General features: G+C 39.7%; 1 protein-coding gene across 3 annotated transcripts in view; it reads left to right on the plus strand.

The window, feature by feature from the left end:
- Window positions 1–1,851: 1,851 nt before the first annotated feature.
- abch1 (ATP-binding cassette, sub-family H, member 1) overlaps window positions 1,852–20,419 on the plus strand; it is a 39,145-nt gene continuing 20,577 nt past the window's right edge. The window contains exons 1-10 of one of the 3 annotated variants that reach the window (XM_052146116.1): window positions 1,852–2,235; window positions 3,798–3,937; window positions 6,625–6,784; window positions 6,893–7,047; window positions 10,654–10,761; window positions 12,270–12,363; window positions 13,791–13,865; window positions 13,957–14,128; window positions 14,268–14,364; window positions 15,720–15,888. In XM_052146116.1, the coding sequence (XP_052002076.1) occupies window positions 2,179–2,235; window positions 3,798–3,937; window positions 6,625–6,784; window positions 6,893–7,047; window positions 10,654–10,761; window positions 12,270–12,363; window positions 13,791–13,865; window positions 13,957–14,128; window positions 14,268–14,364; window positions 15,720–15,888 (1,227 nt within the window). In that variant the 5' untranslated portion in view covers window positions 1,852–2,178. Of the gene's footprint in view, window positions 2,236–3,797; window positions 3,938–6,014; window positions 6,083–6,624; window positions 6,785–6,892; window positions 7,048–10,653; window positions 10,762–12,269; window positions 12,364–13,790; window positions 13,866–13,956; window positions 14,129–14,267; window positions 14,365–15,719; window positions 15,889–20,419 lie in introns of those variants that run through there. The other 2 variants (XM_052146115.1, XM_052146117.1) reach the window with 2 other exon arrangements.

Below are 20,419 nucleotides of genomic sequence, written 5' to 3' on the forward strand. Positions count from 1 at the left end.
TGTGTGCACTTTTTTCTCCTATCACCTAAAAAATTCCTTGTGTAGCCTACGTGAGAATACTTGGCAATAAAGCTCATTCTGATTTGGATATAGGTGTACAGTATACAGGTACACTGCATGTCCAATTACTAGGCAAGTGATTATTCTGATCTTATCATTATTTCCATGCATTTTTTCCAACTCCAAACCATATAAACTTGAATGATTAATGGATTCAATCATTTTCAGGTGGTATATACTGTATATTTGTGTAATGAGTGAGGGTGTTGCGAAAGTTACTAACACCTAATATCAAGGTGTGCATAATTATTAGGCAGCTTCATTACCTCAGGTAAAATGGGACAAAAAGGAGATTTAACTGACACTGAAACGTCAAATATCATAAAAGGCCTTTCAGACGGATGCAACACTCTTGAAATAGCTAAACTATTGAGGCATGACCACCAGACAATCAAACATTTTGTTGCGAATAGTCAACTGGGGTGCAGTAAATGCATGGAGAAGAAAAGGTGCAAATTAACTGCAAAAGACTTGAGAAGAATTAAACGTGAAGCTACCAGGAACACATTATCCTCCAATGCTACCATATTCCAGAACTGCAACCTACCTAGAGTGTACAAAAGTACAAGGTGTCAAGTGCTCAGAGACATGGCCAAGGTCAAGAAGGCTGAAACACGACCACCACTGAATATATTCACAAGTTGAAGCATCAAGATTGGGCAATGAAATACATGAAGACAGATTTTTCAAAGGTTTTATGAACAGATGAAATGAGAGCGACTCTTGATGGACCAGATGGATGGGCCTGTGGCTGGATCACTAATGGACACAGGGCACCACTTCAAGTCAGGTGGCAGCAAGGTGGAGAAGGGGTACTGGCATGGGCTACCATCATTAAGGATGAGGTAGTTGGACCTTTTCGAGTTGAAGTTGGACTTAAACTCAACTCTCAAACCTACTGCCAGTTTCTGGAATGTACTTTCTTCAAGCAGTTGTACAGGAAGAAGTCATCAGCAAAAAAAGAAGGCCATGATCTTTATGCAGGACAATGATCCCTCACTTGGATCCAAGTACTCCACTGGCTAGCCATCAAGGGCCTAAAAGATGCCCAAATAATGACTTGGCCACCTTCCTCACCTGACATAATTCCTACTGAGAACTTGTGGGCCCTTCTCAATTGTGAGATTTACAGTGAGGGAAGAGAATACACCTCTTTGATCAGCATTTGGGAGGCTGTGGTTGCTGCTTCAGTGATAGTTGATAGTGAACAGATCTAGAAACTCCATGGATGGACGGCTCATGGCAGTTGTTGAAAAGAAGGGTGGCTATATTGGTCACTGAATATTTTTGAAAGGCTACAAATTTTATTTAATTGGCATTTTGTGTTACTTAATATTTGTTGCATTTGGGAGAAATTATTTTTGTAATTTAGTTGCCTAATAATTGTGCACACTTATATTCCCCTGTAGCCTTTTTCTTTGTTAAACATTCAGGTTTGAGGTTCAATAACATTTTTGATTGACTGAGAGCATTGTGTTTGTTCAACAATAAAATTAATCCTGAGGAATACAATTTGCCTAATAATTGTGCATGCAGTTTAGACTCAACATTAACCAAGCACAACCAAGTGTGCTGATGAACTGCACGTGACTACCCGCTGTTGTCCTTGAAGCAGCAATAACCTCATCTTATTATGAATTTAACCCCTGCTGTGATTTATTATGAAAAAATTCGACAAAGATAAATTCATCTTCTGTGCAGAGGCGCTGCTGTTTCTCGACGCAGCCAATGTGAACGCCCAACGCTCACGGAGGATGTGTGAAACCGGCGTAACGGTCATATATTATCTATGTATTTTGAGTTTATCCCCTTCTTTTTTATATTAGTTAGTGAGGCTATCTGTTATCCTGCTCACTCTTGTTATAGCCTACACATGATTTGCAGATGACATTTTAAATTCCTCCATGTTCCTTTCACCCAGCAGTCAATCTAAAGGTGAAAATATTCTCTGATTGAATTATACTGTACTTCAGACTGTTTTCTCTCGTTGTTATTTTAACCTGAAAATACAGCACTCAAAGAGTGCAGTTCAACCCTAATCTGGGGGAGAACGAGTTAACTCACTCATCTGCGCGAATTGAACCGAGCGCAGTAGGCTATCTCACCGGCCCGGTGATCATGCCCGGTAACGGTGCCGAAGAAGCTCTTTACCAGAGAACTGAGATGGAAGAGAGGGTGAGTTATTACTAATTTTCCTTATTATATGTTTATCCTTGCATATCATATTAGCAGACAGAACCTGCGCGAGAAACCTAAATAAGGGACATCTAGGCTATCCTCAAGATAGGCGACGATGTGAAAATGTAGCCTACGTGATAATCTGATGCTGTTCTCTTGTAGATGCACTAAGTCTAGATACTTGTTATAATATGTTATTTTCGACAGTCGTTTTTGCACATTTGTTATATATTATTTATGTGAATGTAATGTGGAGAGCAAAAAACGGATTGGTCTGTCACTGCGGCGCCCCCCTAGACGCATAACAAGTATCTATCATGGCAAGTCAGCCCACTCGGCGGCCATTTTTGGAACGCTACCGGGCAGCTATTTTTGTATAAGCGGCATAAAAATACAGCTCCTATCTACTTGAATGGGGAAAGATCGAAATCTCCAAAACGGTTGGCTAATATTACGATCAAAGAACATCAGCAGTAAAATATGACAACAATAGGGTGACCATACGTCCTCTCTTTCCCGGACATGTCCTCTTTTTCGGACCTTAAAAAAGCGTCCGGCCGGAATTTCTAAATTTGCGAAAATTTACGAGATTCGGCTTTGGTTGCATTATGATGTTCATCTGGTATTCATTGTGTGTGTGCGCGCATATTTGCATTGCTTTAACTCCTCTTTGTAAGCCCCGCCTTCTCGCACACAATTGGTCGATTATAAGAGGCTTGCAGCAACTATTGGCCAAATTCCTGCCTGTCAATCCCTCCGCGAACAAAGTTACAGAAGATTTGCACCAAAAATCCCCATGCTTTCGTCCAGGTCGAGATCCGTGGGAAGCAGAATGAATGTATGACATGTAAAGCTGCACTTTTGTGTCAGTGGCTAATAAAGTTGCAAGTGATTTAGAAGCACACATTTGCCCTGCGAAGCATAAAGGGTCAGCAAAAGGTGAAATTTCATCAGGTAAATTAACAGACTACTTTTTGTGACAAGGTAAAATTGTCATCACATAGCTTCATTTTCCATGGCCATTTAAAATAATATTAATAGTAAATATGAAGGTACACTCATGGCATCAAATATTTTATTTTAGTACATTGACATTCAAAAGAATGTTGGAAATTTGTATTTATATATATTTATATTATGCTAATAGGGTGTCTTTTTCACTGTATTAAAATTTGCATTCATAGTAACACTGTTTTGAACCCTATTCAGAGAATGTATTTTTAACATGTGTATTTTGTCTTACTGTACTGGCAGAGTTTTTATAGTCAAAACAAGTGAAACAATCTACTAGTGCTGAAGAAGTAATCCAAAGTATTTATAATACATTACTGACCTTGTGTAATCTAACAAAATACATTACAAATTACATTTTACAGCATGTATTCTGTAATATTTAGTGGAATACATTTAAAAACTAAACCTCCCAATGCTGTGCAGATGTTTTTGGACCCTGTGATAAATAATTTTTGTAATGCATGATTAGAGAATTTTCATTCTTTTTCGGTTATATTTGGTTGTCAAAATACTTTGAACTAACTACAATTTCTTTATCTCTGTAGAATTTTGAGAGCAGTACTATGAAGGCTGACTTGGAGACAGGTAGTTGCGGTGCTGCAATCCATTGTCGTGATGTGTGTCGTTCATATGGCAAACTTAAAGTCCTCAGCAATCTCAGCCTGACACTCCCTCAGGGCCAAATGTGAGTCCACGATTGACCCCTTGTCTCTGTCTTTCTCTCTTAAAATGTGTTTACTAATATGCCTTCTGTTTAATGTGATCTTGGTCGTTAACTTTGAGCAAGAAAAATACCCAAATGCGGACCTAACATTTGTGTTACATGTCACGAAGTGTCAAGCGGGTGGGGTGGGATGGGGTTGAGGGTTGTGGAATTGTGTTTCGCTGTCATCTTGTGCATATCGCAGCACCCTTCGCCATATCGTGGCACTGTTTCGTGGCTACCTTCAGCTTATAGCGCCCCTCTTCATCATATCGTCGCCCACTTTGGCATATCACTGCCCTGTCTCGTGGCTGGCCCACAGGGAAAATTCCTGGTCCTCCTGGCCTCCCGATTGCCAGTCCGCCCCTGATTAAAAATATATTATTGGAAACTTCACATATGTTTTCCTCCACTTTCTGTTTGCTTAAATTGTCATTTATACATTTTCAAAAGGTACACATTTGACTCGACTGCACATTCTAGCACAGAAACTAATTGTGTGGAGCAGTGCACACTTATTCACTACGTGCGACGCATGTTCCAGACGTAATAAACATGCAAGTTGATCTACTTTACAGAGAGTGGAGACTTCACCTGCAAGTGGTGAGCCAGGTGTGGGGGAGAAACAGGCAAGCTGCTGTATATCTTCGCATTGCTCAAAAATGCTCACTCACTGTCATCTGAACCAGTGTCAAAAGCGAAACCACACAAGAGAGACCCAGCATGTGTGCAATAGAGACTATACGGTAGCCAGAGAAGATACGAGTTTTAAGATTTAGGAAATTAATCTTAAGCATTCAGTTTGTTTTATATCTGTATGTATGTATACCGTAGTGTCTAATAATGCATTGGCAATGTAAAATTAAAATGATCTTGCCAATAAAGCTTAATATAAATGGAATCTTCCCATTCGATTTTATTATTAAAAAAGTGCACTGGAAAACAACAAAAGATTTTGCCCAACTTTTAATATCAGTATGTCCACTGATTTTATAGCAGGTATACATATAGGCCTGCTTTTATCAAAGATTTATAACTGTAAAACATGTCTAAACTCCATCTGCAAAAAACTGAACATTTTAACATGTACACATTTAAATAATTAAATAAATGATGACTAAACAATTTCTTGCAAGTTTTAGAGACGAAGTATAAAGTAAATACAGTATATGATTGATTTTATTTTAATGTTTGTTTTAATGTACCATGGCATGTACTATGATTAATCGCGATTAATCAGAAATCTGTGCGATTAATTAGTTAAACATTTTCAATTGATTCACAGCCCTAAAAATCCTATTTAGTTGCAAGGACCCATATTTAGATGGCTGTGTGAACTAGATGTGTATCACATTATGTTTTAAGACTTCTGCTTTCCTGAAATTATATTCAAAACATGGTAGACTGAGGACATTGAAAAGCATCTGGGTGTTTCTTCAACTTTGGAGAGTTTCAGCTCTGTGAATTTCTAGCAAAGCAAAGGCTAATTTCTGTATCCTAAAGTCTCCACTCTCTGTAAAGTAGATCAACTTGCATGTTTATTACGTCTGGAACATGCGTCGCACATAGTGAATAAGTGTGCACTGCTCCACACAATTAGTTTCTGTGCTAGAATGTGCAGTCGAGTCAAATGTGTACCTCCTGAAAATGTATAAATGACAATTTTAGCAAACAGAAATATCCTACACACAATTAAATAATATTTTCAGACGTTTTGCATAAATCATTTGAAATTCTGCTCACAAGTGACATTTACCGTGATATTTTTCTATGTTTTCTTCAAACATCACTTGTCTCAAATTTCATCTCAAGCTCTTCACTTCACTTTTGTCGACTTGGTTAACAAGTACAACAACTTTTGAAAAAAGCTTTATTATGGGCAAAATTGTTTGGTGTGGAGGAAATGATACAACAACTGTGGGATAGTTTTTAAAATGTATAGAAATCATTTTCACACAAGCTTTGTACATCTCTCTCCTGTCTGCCATTGTCTCTTCTCCTTAAATACTCCCACCTCCCCTTGCTGGAACGCATTGCTGGTGTGGTGCGCATGTGGAAGTCATTCACCACTTCTAGATGAAGTCAATCTTCCCGGCCTTGCTCTGCCCAGACGCCGCACCCTTGGACGTGAAATAGTTTTCTTCTTTTAAACATCTCTTACTTCCTTTTCTTTGTTCTCCTTAGCCTACAGTCAGGATCACAAACGTCTCATTAGCATTTGAGTTTTTGCATAGTTGCTTGTTTGAATCCAATTTTAATTGCTCAGTATGTTAAATGTAATGTTGTAGTTTGAGTGGATCTGATGCTTTGGTTGTTGTTTTGTGTGTGTGTGTGTGAGCGTGTATTTATCACTTTGTGGGGACCAAATGTCCCCATAAGGATAGTAAAACCCGAAATTTTTGACCTTGTGGGGACATTTTGTCGGTCCCCGTGAGGAAAACAGCTTATAAATCATACTAAATTATGTTTTTTGAAAATGTAAAAATGCAGAATGTTTTCTGTGAGGGTTAGGTTTAGGGGTAGGGTTAGGTTTAGGGGATAGAATATAAAGTTTGTACAGTATAAAAACCATTATGTCTATGGAAAGTCCCCATAAAACATGGAAACACAACGTGTGTGTGTGTGTGTGTGTGTGTGTGTGTGTGTGTGTGTGTGTTTCCTGTCTTCAGTTATGGGCTACTAGGGCCAAGTGGCTGTGGGAAGACCACGCTGTTAAAATGCATTGTGGGAACTCTGAAGATCTCTCATGGCCACATCACAGTGCTGGGCAAACCACCTGGTTTCCCAGGACATGAAGTGCCAGGAAGGATGGTGGGATACATGCCACAGGTGAGAGATGAGGAAACTGGTGACAAGTGGATCATCTTGATTGGCCTTTTTTATTTTGTCTCTCTCATTCTTCTCTTTTTTTCTCTTTTTCATCCATCCTGTCTGCAGGACATAGCTCTATACAATGAGTTCACTATTTGTAACACACTATGGTTTTACGGTCGAATCCATGGACTCTCATCCAAAGAAACCGAAGCCAGGATGAATTTCCTCATCGACTTCCTGAACCTGCCACAAAAAAACAGCCTTGTCAGAAATCTCAGGTAGAAGAGCATGTACACTTAATTTTTCTTTGCCTTCATTAATCTCAGCAGTAAGGTCAGATTTATCCTGTCACCATGTCATTTGTTTATTTTCTGCAATTACAGTTTGCTGGTTTGTGAGAGAGTTTAGAAATAAAACACAAAAGATGTGTTGTGTTTGAAGGAAATAGAGAGAGGAAGCATAAAAAAGCATCATGTGTGACCCAGTTTTTTGTTAATTGTTATAACAATAACATTCCCATCAGATGATGCCATGCCATCATTCTCATGCCAAATAATATCATGCATGGAAAAACATTTGGGAAACCCTGCGTCCACTTCTCTAGCCCTTTCATTTTGACTGTTCTCACGCTACCTCTATGGGGGCATTATGGGGGCCTATTGGTCATGTGACCACAATGGATTTTATACGGATACAGTAAGGTGACTGAATCTAAAGTCTACCGGAGTCACTGACTATGAAATTTTAATGGATATGTGTTGACATCTGTAATTATGACACAGGTGTCATATTGTACAGTCTTGCAAACACTTCCACATTGTTATTTCTGTTTGTTTGCGCACTATTTTATTTGTAAGTTTTCAGATAACTTGAATAATGCTAGAGTTGGATTAGGGTTGATCCAATACCAAAATTTTGGCTTTGGTACACTACCAGCCCTGGTACCTCAGGCCTTGTCCACACTAATACGTTTTAATTTGAAAACGCATCTTTTTCTCTCCGTTTTGGCCTTCCGTCCACACTGAGACAGCGTTTTTCTCTGCGAAAACTGAGCTTTTTGAAAACACACTCCGAAGTTGATTAATGTGAACACGACATTTTCACGTTATAGTGTGGACTGTGAAAACGGATATATTTGAAAATGATGATGTATTTGTTGCCATGTGATGCAGTCATGTGGTCTATCCAACCAAAACAATCAAAATGGCAGTCCGTGTTATAGCGGCACTGTTGTACATGATACTCACTTTGATAGCGTTGTTAAAAAAATTATTTTACTTTGTGCAACCATTCTGCATTCCTTCAAAGGCGAAGGGAAGTTTACTCGGAATTGGTGTCCGGCGACGGAATACGAGGACAATTGCGTTTCAGACCGTGGGGATTTTCCGCATGTGAAGTAACATGATTTAAGCGTTTTAATTCGTTTCAGTGTGGACGAGCAACTTTTGGATAACGCTTGAAAACGCTAGTGAGGACGGAGAGTGTTTTGAAACAAAAACTGCATTTTCATATGTATCCGGATTAATGTAGATGTAGCCTCAGTATCGATATTAAATCGATACATTGGCAACAAATAAATAGCCTCAGAATACTGATGAAATTACACAGAAAATAGACTTAATTAAAAAAAATTCATAAAGCTTTGCAGATGCAAATTCTGCATTTTCAATTACATTTGTCTGGATTCCATGTTTTATGTTTTCATTAAATGTTACATTAAAACAGTGTTTTTTTTTTTTTGGGACAAATAAAATGCTGCACAGTGTGCTGATATTCGGAACACTTGTTTTTGTGATATTGCAACATCTAATAATAATCGTAATAATAATAATTATAAATAATAATGGGAATAATATTATTTAATTAAATGACATCCTTCCACTGTTTAATGATTACACTTGGCCTTAGCATTATTTTAATTTGGTTAATTGTCAAATTGTTATACATTTAATCTAAAAAACCTCATCCTCCATAAAATCTTGCCTATAGCACAACACTAGCATGGTACCAAAATTAGCAACAAAATGATATTGTACTGTTTTACATTTATTGGTATCGCAATATTTTGTCTGTACTGGCATAATGTGCAACCATAAGTTGGATATAAAACACTTTAACTGGGCATGTATCCAAGGGACAACTGCCCCCTTTTCCTTGCTATATAATTTAGATTAATTTATCTATTTTAATGGAAGTGAATGGGGCCAGTCCAAAAACATTAAAATATACAGTGTTTATTTTATTGTGATAACATAGTTTGCAAGGTTTACCGGCGTTGTGACATCATTGCAACAAAGTTGTAATATTGGCCGAAACTTTACACAATGAAAGTTAGTAAGGGATATAATCACTTTAAAATAATGTTAATACATATCATGTTTATGCATTGTGCCTGAATTTTTGAAACGGTGTAATTGTTTGCTATTCTATTTGATTTCCATTTCAAGTTATAGATTAATAATTTTTGAGGAGCTTCATTGCTTGCCCTGTTTAGTGTATTGGTAGCCAGGGCAGTGGAGAAAGGATTGTCATTCACTTAAGACCGAGGAATGTAAAGCATAAGATGTTTAGTTGCATTGCATTCATGCACTCATGTCCTCTGGATGTAGTCTGTCTGGTTTTGTTTTCACAGCGCTGAACTGAGCTGGCTCTAGGCCGGGGTTACCATCAACAAAGCAAGACAATGAACCTAAATGCCTTAAAGAATCACACTAGTGTGTGGTAAAGACAACTTTTCTTTGACTGTTTGGGTTTAGGTAGAGCTGTGGCAGGTCTCGTGATACCTAGTGATTTGGTGCTGGTGGTTAATTTGTTTGGCTTTTTTTGTAGTCATATTTTTTTGTCAGGGCTGCATTATGTTTAGTTAAATTAAAAGAGTTAAAGAGAATTGGTTGTGCTGTCAAGATTCATGACGTTTCTCAATCATGTGTTAGCACTGAGAAGCATTTTCTAAAGTTCCAAAGCCTAATATTGAATGTATTAACTCAAATGTAAATCTGCATTTTGTGTGAAGACTATGTAGAATTTATTAAAGTGTTCAGGGGCCTGGGTAGCTCAGCAAGTAAAGATGCCGACTACCACAGCTAGAGTCACAAGTTCGAATCCAGGGTGTGCTGAGTGACTTCAGTCAAGCTTCCTAAGCAACCAATTGGGCCGTTTCCTAGGGTGGGTAGAGTCACGTTGGGTTAACCTCCTCGTGGTCACTTTAATGTTATTAATTTATGTAATGTTGCTCTCGCTCTTGGTGGGGCACATGGTGATTTGTGCATGGATGCTGTGGAAAATAGCATGAAGCCTCCACACGCGCTACGTCTTCGCGGTAATGCGCTCAACAAGCCACGTGATAAAATGTGTGGATTGACGCCACCACGAGGACACGTGCGCATTGGGATTTAGGCATTCCAAATTGGGGAGAAAAGGTGAGAAAAAAAGCTGAAGTGTTCTGATGTTAATATACTTTCTCCTCTCCCAGTTTAATATGCAGAGACAACTATAATTTAGTCAAAATATCTAAACTGTGTGGCACTGACCAGCTCGACACAGCAAAATTGGCTCCACCGATAGTGTGAGTTTGTGGTGGGACTATCTGTTTGTCCACCCGATGATAGAGGGTCAGAGTGTTTTTGCAATTCTATTTGGTGATGATAGTTGTGCAGAAATTGTACACTTTAGTTTAAATAAGAGCCTCAGAAAATTATTTAAGCAGGTGTATTTTGATGACATATGGTAACTTCTCATTATCTATGTAGGTTATGGTCCTGGAGGAACGTTGTCTCGTTTTGCTGTGTACTGTACTAACTGTATATGGTTGAAACGACAATAAAAACCACTTGACTTGACTTGACTTGACTATTTAAAGACATATTATTTCATTTTATATACAGTGGAGGCCAGCGGCGTCGTGTCTCTCTTGGAGCTGCTCTTCTTCAGAACCCACAACTTCTGATTCTGGATGAGCCCACTGTGGGAGTGGACCCTGTTCTAAGGGCCAAGTATGCACTAAATATCTAAAGTCTTCATCCATCACTACCTTCCACTGCCACTTTCCACTCTTTTCATTCATCCTCAATAACCCTCTACTACACTGTTGCTACTACAGCAGTCTGTCTGTCTTTTCTCTTGTGTGTATGTGTGTAAACCTTGTTCTATACTCTAAAAGTATGACACAGATGATTTTAACCTGCCTAACTCCTCTCTCTCTTAGACATTTCAGCTGAGGTTCATAGCTGTGTCCAGAGGTTGCTCTAGAAAAATCCATCACTTTGATGGACTGAGTTGTAAAATGTCAATCATGTTGTATTTTTATATGTCATTCTTGTTTTAATTTTATAAGTACTACATTCAGGGGCATAGCATCCATTATAATGGCATATACATGACAGTGGATAGGCTTTATGATATTTTTGACTCCCCAAGTGCAAGTCTGGTGAAACCAAGGAATTCTTGGGTGAAAGTAGCAACTGTCAATCAACCATTGAGCTAAAACAAGATTTTAAAACTGTACCGGTACATGCAGCTTTTAAATGACACGCAGCAGGAGTGAGTGTGAGAGAAACGGTGAAGTCAAAACCGATGCAGTAGGTGAAAATGTTTTATTATTTTTTATCTGACAAAACAACGGACAGCATTTGAACACTTCCATCAATCTTTCAGAAAATCTGTAAATGACGGAGAATGTTAGGTTAATGCAACCCTTGGCTGTGTCATACACATTCTTCTGGCTTTTTCTATATCTTGTGTTTCACTGCAAACTAAAACTTTTTAGAACTTTGCTGGGGTTCTACAGGATTATACTGAGTTCTATAGGCTCAAGATTCCAACCATATCTTATAAAAAACATTTCAAGAAAGTGTTTTATTGTGTAAATTCTCATTGGCAATCCTGTCATGAACAAAAGGCAATAGAGAACATGTAAAAAGAGTAGCTACTAAGAGAGGGAAGGAGTGCATAGCATAAAAAAAAAAAGGGTTACCATGTAAAATTCTTGCCAAGGCTAATAAGATGCAGCAATTACTGGGTGGTACAGTACCACAGTATTGTTATGTTATTTTTTTGTTGCAAGTGATCTTTCTGGCTTTATCCTTCCAGAAAATTTGTATTGTTTAGAATAGTTGACACCCAGAGAAACATACTCTCTCATGGATGTTTTCTATGTAGTTTTACTGACAAACTTCATTTTTGCAGTGGTGAGACCCTGTTGAACCCAGCTGAAATCCTCTTATATTAAAATTCTGTGCTCTTACACAACAGACGGTCTAATCCTGCCACCATTTTGGGGGGGGCTTTGCAAAACAATTGAATACTATTTCTTATGCGCTGTGAATTAATGTATGCCAGAATCTCAAAAGCCCTCCAAGAGTGGTTGTTGGCATTTATAATTCATGTGTACAGCATCCCTAATATCAGACCTAATATTGTATATAAAATGTTTCCTTTGCATTGGTATAACAGTATTATTTTTACAGAAAGCTCAACTCAAACAAAATCTCTACCTCTGCAGGATATGGCAGCACCTGGTGGACATTGTAAGAGGAGGACAGGTGTCTGTTATTATTACAACACATTACATCGAGGAGGCCAGGCAAGCCAAAACAGTAAGCCACCTTCTTTAATTGACCAATATCCAACCTTACAATATAAATATAATTATTTTATAATAGCTGGAGACACTGACACTTTTACTTGCACAATTTTATTGCCAATCCCTAAACACCAGTCAGACAGCCCCTTTATATCTGAATGTACATTAAGCTACAATATCCACCAAATTTAATGTTGATAGTCACAACTTTGGTTTACAAAGTCTAAGTCGGAGTGACAGGGCAGACAGAAGTGATTATATGCCGAAATACCCTGTACTGTGAACAGAATAATGTATAATTGGTAGTATTCCATACTAGTGAGTACTGGCCCATTTCGAGATGACAACATCTTTGTTAATAAACCAATTTCAAACGTTCCACTGAGGGTAAATCACACAAAATAATTAAATTGGTCTTTTTAGGTAGAATTGAAGTAAATTTCCTAGTAAATGTAATCTCTTATAAATGTTCCTGACAAAACCTGGAGGATTGCAGAGACAGTGGAAATGGCAGAATGGCAGAATTAATTAAACTGATCTTTAAATGAGTCATGCTGAATGCTCTTTGTGTGTCTATAACAGACATGCCACTCCACTCAGTGTTATTCATTCAGATTAGATTCTGTAATCCCTTATTATCGTTTTGGCTTGTTTTCAGCATGTACTTTGTACAGCGGTTCATTACAAAACTTTAAAACTAGCTTTTGGTGAAAAATTACAGGTAAGCTTTTATGTTTGAACTGGCAAGCATTTTCTTAACACTAAATGCTTGTTAAATTCGTCAAGACCGTGTCATAAAGCTGGCGTAGAGACAACTGGCAAACCTGTATAGTGACATAATCAGAATTTTACAATCATTTTGCTAACACCATAAAGCACTGTTAATTGCATAAAAAAAAGAAGCTGTTAGACGTCAGACAATAGATTCCAGGAGAAGAAGCGGCATGGGTTTATAGCACCTGAGTCTTTTGTTTAATTTTATTTTTATAGAACCTCTCCAAAGTGTTGTTTTATCAGTTTGTCTTCAGGGTATGACGTCTGTTGTGTGTGTTTGTTATGCATAGTGGTGGATAATTCTGTGCCTGTGTAACATCAGCCAGACAGTTTCTATATCCTGTACGATTTATTACTCTGAGTTATAAACACAAGCCGTATACAGAGGCACCAAACACACCCAGAACAATGATGTGAGTGACCTGAAATGAGACCTATTTTTAAAAACAATAATACTCCCCATCCTTTTCATGCTCCATCATTCTGTCTCTCTCACTCTTTACCCATAACAGAGAAATCATAAATGAGATCTCTTTAGTACCTCAGTTGGTTCAGAGCAAACTGAGACTTTTGTCTCTGGCTTCTAGTCCTTGTTAATATCACATGTGTCACCTGTCAAAAGCAGCAGTTTTAAATTGAACTCAAGATTCACATCTCTATCTATAGGTGGGGTTGATGAGGAATGGTCGATTGTTAGCTGAAGGTCCTCCAGATGCTGTTATGAATCAACACAATGCTGCAGTGAGTACACACTCATTTCATAAGCTAGTACACACAAGCATTGGGTTTGTCAAATATATGTGTTTTTGTTTCTGCTTATACTGTATGTTAGACATTAGAGAGTGCCTTTTTGCAACTTTGCGAGGACTCGGATCAGATCGGGCCCAAACAGAGTCCTCAGGAAAATCTGTTAGACAGCAGCCCATCTCCAGACAGTTTGAGAAATGAGAGCCGAGAGCCCATACTGGCAAAGAGCCCATTAGAGGAAATGCCCAAATATAAAGGTACAAGAAACTCTTAAACTAAGCATAAAGCCTTTTCTAACTTTTAATGCGCTCCATTCGTACTATACCGACTTAAACGTCTTCAGTTGCTTTACCTGTGAAACTGATTCACTGTCAGATAAAATGTGTTTCTCCACAGCTGACTGGAAGGTGCGGGCCAGACACGTCATACCAAAATGGCGCAACATCGCAGCTCTAATGATCAAGACAATGGTTCGAATGAAAAGAACCCCAGGGTAATCAATCCTGTACAATCACTCAGTCAAAGAGACTCTAATCAACAATTTTGTCTTATTTTCCAGTTAAACAAACAAAATAAATGAATGATGTGAATGAATAATTTAATAAGGTGGGGAAAAGATGGAAAAACTATTACATTTCTTTATTTTGATTTGTTGACAAGGTGTACTAAACTTCTACATGTTCATTCAAAACTCTCTATAGGGCTTGTTGCTCATAGGCTACGTACACAGTTAGTGTTTGGGATTTACAACCACATTTACTTACAGCTGTGAGCCTTAAAGGAATATTCTAGGTTCAATACAAGTTAAACTCAATCAACAGCATTTGTGGCATATTATTGATTACCACAAAAATACATTTAGACTTGCCCTCCTTTTCTTAAAAAAAGCAAAAATCTTGGCAACAGTGAGGCACTTACTATGGATGTGAATGGGGCTAATCCCTAAACATTAAAATACTCACTATTTCAAAATTATAGCCACAAGACATAAACAATATGCGTGTTATCATGATTTTAGTGTGATAAAATCCATTACTAACCTTTAATGTATGAACTAATCGTCACTTTACAACTTTGTTGCCATGACGATTGAAAGTCAACAAACCCTAAAATGACTCTAAAATTATGATTTAAACAACTTTACAGCTCAAATAAGACATGACTTTTAACAAAAGACTTGTAAAGAATGTAAGTGCTTGAATAAATTAATAAACTTCACATTTTGGCCTTTAAACCCTTCAAAAACTGTCCCCATTCTTTTCCATTGTAAGTGCCTCACTGTAACTTTGATTTTAGATATTTTGTTTTTGTGGTAATCTAACAATGAATGGAAGTTAAGGCTGTTTTCTATTACCTGTAGCCATAGTGACAGTGACACAAAGATTGTGACGTCCCAACATGTCTGATCACAATTGATGCCGCATTATTAAGTAAACTAGTCCAAACTAGTTTTAACCGAGCGTAGCACTTGTGTACAGTGGAATACAGGGGCTGGATTTTCAGATGACACTCAGCTCATTTCTTCATCTCTGTGAGTTAAAAAAACTCTCATGATTAACATGATGCACACGTTGTACAGTGCTGCGTGGCTCTCACATTATATGATGATGACAGACAACTGTTCAGGATTGTTCTATTCACATACCACAGGCTTGCCAAAAATAAGGTCGTGAGTCCTGAAAATGTAAGGTCATTTAGGTTATAGAATGCATATTCACTCTCATAAATAACCAAAGTATGTGTGAATTAATCGTATTAAGCACTCAAATACAGGACTGACAATCGTAATCTGCTGCTGTGTGAATGTGGCATAGAGAAATTGTATGTGTTTGTCTGGTTTGTGCTCAGGTCCCTCTGTTTCCAATTCCTGTTGCCTGCAATTCAGATCTGTCTGATGTGTCTGTGTATTGGTGGGGATCCCAAAGGCATTGATGTAGCTGTGGTAAATAATGAAAGCAGCCCCAGTGCCTACAGCAGATCATTGCTGTCCTTCCTTGACAACACAAGCATCCACCAGGTACACACACACACACACACACACACACACACACACACACACACACATTTGTGTTCAAACACTAGGCAAGACTAATTTCTCTGAGAGAGACAATGGAATTTAAGGATTGTATGAAATTGCAGACTAGATTAGATTTGTCATGTTAAATCTGGTGACAGTTTACATTTTCAGCAACACTAAAGTAAAAAACTTCCACACATTCTTAACAAATAATTAAAAAGGGGGAGGGCAATGTCTTGAAATAGAAATTATATAGACTCTTACCGTCTCACTTCTTATTTACTCAATTTCAGTTCAACAAATGTACGAGGAGCACAAACAACTTTAAAATACTTTTAGAGAATGGTTCTTATTAGAGTAGATGCAGTTGTGAGTAAATTAATGATACAATGATCTCAAATGATCACATTGTCTGATACAGTTGATGTCACTGAGTTGTGCACTCTTATTATTTTGCCCAACAAATCAGAAGCTACTCATCAGGATTCTTTGTTACCCTAATGTAATATGCTAATGTATTATCAATCAAACTGAGCCACTGCAATGTAGAATGTCATAACTTGCAGTATTTCTACCTGATCTGACCCTGAGACACAAGTGTGACTGCTGTGTGCATTTTCCATTTCCTTTTTTAATTTTTAACTAGTAGCAACTAATGAACATGCAAAAAAAAAATGTCTAGAGCAAATTGTTTTCCTAAAAACTGATGGCAACATATGTGGACAGTGGGACTAAGTTGTGAAATTTAAAATAATACTGTGGTGATGGGGCATTGCCGAGCGACGTCTGTGGAGAGCAAGGCCGCGAGAGGAAGAATGGTAAGGATTGACACCTGTGGTAAATTATCTCTAACAGCTGTTTATGTTTGCAGTGAGAGCTGAGAGGGATCTAAAAGAGCAGACGACGCACAAAGCTGCATGTGTGCACATGTTGTGCTGAAAAGCAAACGGCGATGAAAATACTGAAAAGCGTGTAGAAATAAAGACTCACGTGGATTGTTTATCTGGCTCCCACTTCCTCCTTTACAAGAGAGCTGTCAAAAGAACCTGTCACAGTGGTGCCTAAACCCAGGATTTGGAGGAAGTAAACGCTATCATGGAGTCCTCACCACCGGCCGAAGAATTCAAAACTCTCGCCAGCATCCACCAAGCTCAACAACAGTCTCTGCTTGAGCTGCGTTTGGAACAGGAGCAGCGGTTCCAGGTGCTCTTCCAGGCTCAAGCGGAGGACCGGCAGCTTGGCACAAAAGTCTTCATCCACGAACCCAGACCCACCTACGGCTGTACCACACGTCACGCTGACGAAGATAGGCCCTCAAGATGACCAGGAGTCATTCCTTGAACTCTTCGAGCTTAGTGGGTGGCCTACTTCATGCTGCTTTTATCTGGGGAAGCCCAACTCATGGCCCAGCAACTACCTGCATCCAAACTCCTGGTGTACGAAGATCTGAAGAAAGCCATTCTGCAACAGGTCGACCGAAGCCCAGAGCAGCAACGCCAACACTTCCACTCGCTGAGGCTTAGCAAGCTCATTTTTATGTAATTCACATTCGCTGACCAGCGTCACTAGATGGGGTGGTCCAGCTGGCTGAGGATCATATGGCAGCGTATTCAGAGGCCAGCGAGCCCCCTTCCTCTCTCTCTCTCCCTCTCTCTCTCCTCCCTCCCCCTCTATTTCCCCTAATCCTGTCCCTGTTCCCCAGAAATTCCTACCCCAAAACCAGTTTCCCGGTCCCGTGGGGTGGTGAATCCACTGCCTCGGGAGTGGCTGTGAAGTCTGGGCCAGTCTGCTGGAGCTGCGGGAAACCTGGGCATTTCCGGGACCGATGCCCCACGATTGAGGTGGAGACATAAATTCCTTGTATTACTCCCCACATCGAGCTCTAAATTATTCACCAAGTGGCAAGGGCCCTTTGAGGTAACACGGCGAGTCGGGGAAATCGATTATGAGGTTAAACGAACGTATAGAGGCAGAGCATGTCAGATTTACCACCTCAATCTCCTAAAACCGTGTAGAGAGGCGGCACCTGTGACTTTGGCAATGTTGGTTCTAGAGAGGGAGGAGCTCAGACCGGAGGTGAAACCACCCCAAGGGTAGTGGTACACAGTCGTCCATACCGATTACCCGAACACAAAAAAAAAAGTGGTTCGAGAAGAATTAAAGGCCATGCTAAATATGGGGGTAATACAAGAATCCCACAGAGACTAGGCCAGCCCGGTGGTGCTGGTTCCGAAGAGTGACAGCTCAGTCCGGTTCTTTGTGGGTTATAGAAAAGTCAATGCGTTGTCTAAATTTGATGCGTACCCAATTCCTCGGATTGATGAACTGCTCCATCGGTTAGGTGCGGCTTGCTTTTATTCAACACTGAATTTGACAAAGGGATATTGGCAGATCCCCTTAACTACCATGTCCTGTGAAAAAAAAAAGAAATGCATTTTCCACACCAATTTCTCACCCAACCTTTCGGTTTGTTTGGGGTCCCAGCTAAGTTTCAGCGGCTCATGGACAGAATCATCAGACCGCACACCGCTTACGCCACTGCCTATCTGGACGATATCATTATTTACAGTAATGACTGGCAGCAGCACCTGCAGCATTTGAAGGCTGTCCTGAAGTCCTTGAGATGGGCAGGACTCACGGCAAACCCTAAGAAGCTCTAGAGGCTCCATCGCATGAAGGATACCAACGCACTGATCATGCATTGGCAACTGGATGGGTGGAAGTAGGGTATCTGGGTTTCTACTTAGGTCATGGACCGGTGCGACCCCAAATTGATAAGACCGCAGCAATTGCAGCCTGCCCGAGTCCTAAGACCAAAAAGGAGGCGAGACAGTTCCTGGGGCTGGCTGGCTATTATTGTAGGTTTGTGCTTAACTATTCGACCACCACCAACCCGCTAACTGATCTTACTAAAAAGGGGCACCAGATCGGGTCCAGTGGACTGAGCCGTGCCAGCAAGCATTCATGCAGGTACTTTGTGTCGGATCGTTACTGCACTCTTACTGCTGACTTCTCTCTCCCTGTTTTATTGTGGATGGATGCATCGGACAGGGGGTTGGTAGCGGTACTGTCCCAGATGGTGGAGGGGGAGGAGCGCCCCGTGCTGTAAATAAGTCGCAAACTGAGGGAGACTAAGCACAGCACGATAGAGGAGGAGTGTATGGCCATGAAGTGGGTGGTCCTCATCCTCCGGTACTATCTGTTGGGGCATACTTTCACCCTCTGTTTGGGCCATACCGCACTCTAGAGGCTCCATCGCATGAAGGATACCAACGCACTGATCATGCATTGGTATCTAGCTCTCCAGTCTTTTAAGTTTGAGGTGGCCCACAGGCTGGGTGTGCAGATGGCTGTGGTGGATTTCCTCTCTAGAAATGAGAGGAGTAAGCCACAGGCCGGATGGCTCCCCTGCCTGAGATGGGCGATGGGGGTATGTTGTGATGTGGGTGTGGCTGAGCAACATTTGTGGAGAGTGAGGACGTGAGAGGAAGTATGGTAAGGATTGACACCTGAGGGAAATTATCTCTAATGGCTGTTTGTGTTTGCAGTGAGAGCTGAGAGGGATATTAAAGAGCAGTCCATTCAACTGGAGGAGAGAGAGAGAGAGAGAGACGCATGAAGCTGTGTGTGTGCGCATGTTGTGCTGAAAAGCAAACAGTGATGAAAATACTGAAAATTGTGTAGAAATAAAGACTCCCACTTCCTCCTTTACAAGAGAGCTGTCAAAAGAACCTGTCACAGTGGTGCCTAAACCCAGGATTAGGAGGAAGAAAACGCTATCATGGATTGTTTATCCAGCTGCCACTTCCTCCTTTACAAGAGAGCTAAGAATCTATCACAAATACCAAGCTATTGAAAGTCAGATTAGTTTTTATCAAATTGTTTATTATGTTTCCAGGAGTGTGAGATGTTACAGACATTACATAAGTCATTAGCATTATTCATTCTGTTAACTATTAATTAGCATTCAAAGTAATGACCAGCATCATCCAATCACTGCCAACCGTGTTAAAATAAAATTTGACATTATACATTTTAAATCTGTGTTGATTACCATTGTCCCATGTCTGAAAAACTTTTTGAGTGGTCCAAACATCATCTGCAGCCTGAAATTTAACTTTAAGAAGGATTTTAGGAGTGAGTGGTCTTAGCTACTTAGAGAGATATAGGATGCTTCCTATTTAGTGAATGACTTAACCTTCAGTGTGCTGTTTGTCTGCACTGGTCTCATAACGGTTTGAAATGCACCTTATTTTTATCCTAAGGATTATAAGATAAGGAAAATAAATGCACTAAAGTATACATTTGTGTACATTGGCTTTAGCAGTGTGGCGTATAGTCACAGAGGTATAGTCACATGGGGTAACCTCCTCGTGGTCGCTATAATGTGGTTCTCGCTCTTGGTGTGGCATGTGGTGAGTTGTGCATGGATGCGCTCAGGCAACTGAGATTCGTCCTCCGCCACCCGGATTGAGGCGAGTCACTACGCCACTACGAGGACTTAGAGCGCATTGGGAATTTAAAATTGGGG

The sequence above is a fragment of the Xyrauchen texanus genome, chromosome 16, assembly GCF_025860055.1.
Source record: "Xyrauchen texanus isolate HMW12.3.18 chromosome 16, RBS_HiC_50CHRs, whole genome shotgun sequence".
In the NCBI taxonomy this organism is placed as follows: Eukaryota; Metazoa; Chordata; class Actinopteri; order Cypriniformes; family Catostomidae; genus Xyrauchen; species Xyrauchen texanus.